The sequence below is a fragment of the Limanda limanda genome, chromosome 19 (assembly GCF_963576545.1).
Source record: "Limanda limanda chromosome 19, fLimLim1.1, whole genome shotgun sequence".
NCBI lineage: Eukaryota > Metazoa > Chordata > Actinopteri > Pleuronectiformes > Pleuronectidae > Limanda > Limanda limanda.
This window is the reverse complement of record NC_083654.1, coordinates 2337791-2342013: the sequence shown is the minus strand read 5'-3', so window position 1 is coordinate 2342013 and position 4223 is coordinate 2337791. Positions and strand designations below refer to the sequence as shown.

Genomic DNA, 4223 nt, shown 5'->3' with positions numbered 1-4223 from the left:
AATCTAAATATAAATGTTAAATCTAAATGTTAAATCTAAATATAAATGTTAAATCTAAATTTAAATCTAAATGTTTAATCTAAATGTTAAATTTAAATCTAAATGTTAAATTTAAATCTAAATGTTAAATCTAAATCTAAATGTTAAATCTAAATGTTTCGGGTGAAACTAAATATTTAGCTAATATGCAAATTCAAATGCCGGTTACAGGAAGTAGTAACAAAATAAAAGCTCGAGGAAGTCTTAGCGAAGTCCTGTGTGTGTCTGTGTCTGCTTCCGCCTCACGTCCCTCTGTCCCCCGCTCACTTTACACTTTAACAATAAACACCAGCGCTGATCACAAGTTATTAGGACACGTACAGGGGCCCGTTTCACAAAGCAGGTTCAACAAACTCTGAGTTAAAACCTTAACTCTGGGTTGAGCAACTCTGAGCTGTCAAACTCTAAGTTTTCGGTTTCAGAACAGGTGATAACACTTAGTTCAATCAACTCAGAGTCAAGGTAACCCTGAGTGAAGCTTGTGCATGAGGATATAAAAAGCCTTCATCAATGGAACACAGATAACATGATTCACCATGGCAACAAGTGGTAAACAGCCTCGATCCTCCTACTTCTCCCCAGTGGAGTTGGAAATATTAATGACTGCGTATGCAGAAAGTGAGCATATATTTTTAAAAAGAAGCAATACTGTGGCAGCAGCAAAAGCGCGGGATCTTGCGTGGCAGGAAATTGCTGACCGAGTCAATGCGTCAGTATTAATTTGAGAAAAAAAAGAAATGTTTTGTCTTGAATGTTCCACTTATTCAACAATTATATTCCATATAAGTGTCTGTGAGCACAGGTGCAACCCAACAGGCACCAAACGGACTTGGCAGCAGCTAAAGATGAAATATAAAAATGTAGTTCAAACAGGTAAGGTATAATAAAGTACAAGCAATTGTGATGTTGTTTAGCCTGCCCTCATTAAACAGCATTTAGTGGCTACATTCAACATGTGATGGATATATTTAAGTAATTAGGGAAATCTGCAAAAAAAAGAGAAATCCCAACACTGCCAGTATTTAATATTGTCTCTATGAAAGCAACACCTAAATGCCTTTTATACATACAAGTCTCCAAAGTTGTGTTTTCTGTATGTATTTAAATTTGACCTCCATTATAGCCAACAGAAAAAAGGCTGAGGCCCGCAAAACAGGTGGCGGTCCACCACCACCACCTCTCACAGAGGCTGAAAAGATGGCCCTCAGTCAGAACAGTGGACGACCCATTGCTGAGGGCATCTCTGGGGGGAGTTCATCGGACCCACCCACGCCCCAGGTCACAGGGGCCTACATAAGAGGTAAGTTATTCAAATGAATGGCATGTACGTTAATCCTTTTTCTAGTGTTCGCTCAGTAATGGCCACCCATTCATCTTAGACACAACTTAGTTGGCACACTGATTTTTCTTGTAGCAGTAAGCTACAGTTCTTTGCAATTGGCTGCTTTTGCTTTCAGATATCAATCTATTTTAAGGTGACTCAGAGTTTGAAAAATTGTGTTTAAATTAGGTGGGGCACTTTTCTGGGTAATCATCAACTGTCTAATCTTCATTTTCTACCAGTTACTGATGGTGTAATCTGTCTCGTTGAGCCTTCTGCCATAACAGACCTCCATGCTGTTGTAAGTACTCTTAATATTCCACAGATTTTTCATAATTGGTAGAATATAACACACACATTCTGTTTCATTACAGGAGGATGATGAAGAAACCTTATCAGCTGCCACAGAGAGGGAAGATGCAGAGAGGCCTGCTGAAGTATACACCTTTTTTTTTTAAAATAACTTTGGCTCAGTTAATAGTGTTGTTCCACAATACAACTTGCAACTTCTTTCTCTCTAACAGAGCCATGCTGGAAATTACAATGGGGAAGAAGGTCCATCAACCTCCACAGCACAGCTTACCTCAGTAAGATGTTGTTCAGCATTGACCCACAACTTACAATGACACTAAATAGACATGGCACTGAAATTCAATGTCATTTATGTTCCTATAGCTCCCTGTGAAACAACTTTACAAGGTATATTTAGAATCTCAAATAAACAAATCACACCTAGAAATGGAGCACATAAGGCTGCAGATCACCAAAACAGAAAAGGAAATACAACTGCTGGACCATCAGTTAAAGGTGGGTGACGTGCCCACAGGTGGATGTTTTTTAATTGTTTCAACAACAAAGGATTAACAACTGTACAAAATTTGTCCTTCTAGGAAATAAAGAAGACCTCATAAAATGAGATGCATATTGTCGTTCTTGAACATTGGGGAGGTGATGGGTCAGTTAGAAATGATTGACACATATCATGTCTCTAACAGCTCTTCCATCTCGTGTATCAGCAGGGGGGGTATGATTAATACCTGGATCACAGGGGGAAAGAGTAGGACATTGTTCTCCTCTAATAGTGGCAATGTTGTGGAGAACCACACATGCCACTATAATGTCACAAGCTCTCTCTGGGGTGACCCTGAGCCTACGAAGGCACTGGAACCGGGCCTTGAGTATCCCGATGGTCATCTCCACTCTGGCTCGTGTCCTGCAGTGAGCCAAGTTGTAGTGTCGCTGTGGGCCAGGCTCAGGGTCAGGGTAAGGGGTCAGCGGATAGCGCTGGCAGGGGTACCCTCTGTCTCCGAGTAGGTAACCATCGAACTCTACTATGATAATACAAGATACAGTTTGTTTCAGTTGCAATAGGAGGAAACAAAATATTTGATCATAGGATATAACTATATACTGTATATAAATTATATATATAAACTCACCACCGGCAAATCTGGCACTCAGTGTCGACTCACGAAACATTCGTGAGTCATGCACAGACCCAGGCCACTTCGCTTCCACATTGTTAATCATGTGGGCTCCATCACATATGATCTTCACAGTGGAGAACAGTAATTAGCTGTATGGTGTAGTGTATTTAATTTGGAATGTTTAAGGCTACTATTTAGGCCTACCTGCACATTAATGCTGTGGACAGATTTCCTATTCACATAATCTCCTTCATTTATTGAAGGAGCGATGATAGGAATGTGAGTGCCATCTATGCAGCCAATCACACCTGGAAACCCTAAAATATATCAAATTGACTGATTAGTGCTTCAAGTCTCAAAGCTTTATGACATAAATGAATTACTGCTTAGACTGATACCTGCAATTCTGTGGAACTCTTCTTTGAGAAGTCTGGTGGGTCTGTGACTTGGGAACACTACAAACGTGCATAGTAGCCGTTTCAGTGCAAGTGTCACATTTCGGACAGCCCGACAGACAGTTGCCTTGGACACATGCTCTGCATCACCGACGTTATACAAAAAACTGCCGTTGGCAAAAAAACGAAGTGCAATACAAAGAATTTGCTCGGAACTGAGAGCATGTCCACGATGCGTCATGTGAGCGATGTGAGGGCTGAGAATATCGTTTATATAAATTATAGATGATGCAGAGAAACGGAAACGCTCAAACAGATACTCATCAGGGAATGATAAAACATCCAATCGGGGTCTAATAATCCTCTCCCGGTGGAGATGTCTGCGGAGTATCTGCGCCTCGACATCAACTGGCTCTTCAATAAAAGGACACGCCATGTCTTCCACTGCCTTCAGTCTGCAGGCTTCAACTTAAGAGCAGGAGAAACTCGGGGTTAGTTGAAGAAAACCTGCCAGCGAGCAGGTTAGGTTCACGGAGTATGTTGCCAGGGTAACTGACTCAGAGTAAAGCTGAACTGGCTTTGTGAAACTGAAAAACCAGAGTTTCCCTCATCTCAGGGTTAACTAACTCAGAGTTTTCACTAAACCTGCTTTGTGAAACGGGCCCCAGGACTGATGTTTACTTTGTGTTTGTTTGTTATGATCTCATACTTAGGGTTGGGTACCGAGAACCGGTTCCAATACAACCGGTACCTACCCGGACCGAAATGCAACGGAGATTTCGGTGCCTCATTTCGGTGCCTGAGCCAATTGGAGACTGAGGTTTCCGCTCCTTCCTTCACGGGAAGCGGCGGCTCCCGCCGGGCCCCCGCGGGCGCGGCTGCCGGTGGACAAACTCTTGTCCCCGCGCCCCGCGTGTGTCAGGGCTCCTGTGCAGGTGGAGGGGGGGACCGCCGGGCGCATTTCCTCCGTGGCGGTGCGGTGCGCCGCGAGCGGCTCTGCGACCGGGTCGGCTTGGAAAGGCTCGGGGCGGGAGGAACGAA

General features: G+C 43.0%; 1 protein-coding gene across 1 annotated transcript; it reads right to left on the bottom strand.

Annotated features, from left to right (window-relative positions):
- Window positions 1-2161: 2161 nt before the first annotated feature.
- LOC133026316 (putative nuclease HARBI1) lies at window positions 2162-3816 on the bottom strand. Its single transcript, XM_061093195.1, has 4 exons — window positions 3186-3816; window positions 2992-3104; window positions 2800-2911; window positions 2162-2691 (listed from the first exon to the last, which is right to left on the bottom strand). The coding sequence occupies exons 1-4, from the start codon at window positions 3616-3618 to the stop codon at window positions 2321-2323; spliced, it is 1029 nt and encodes a 342-aa protein (XP_060949178.1). The 5' UTR covers window positions 3619-3816; the 3' UTR covers window positions 2162-2320.
- Window positions 3817-4223: the final 407 nt, after the last annotated feature.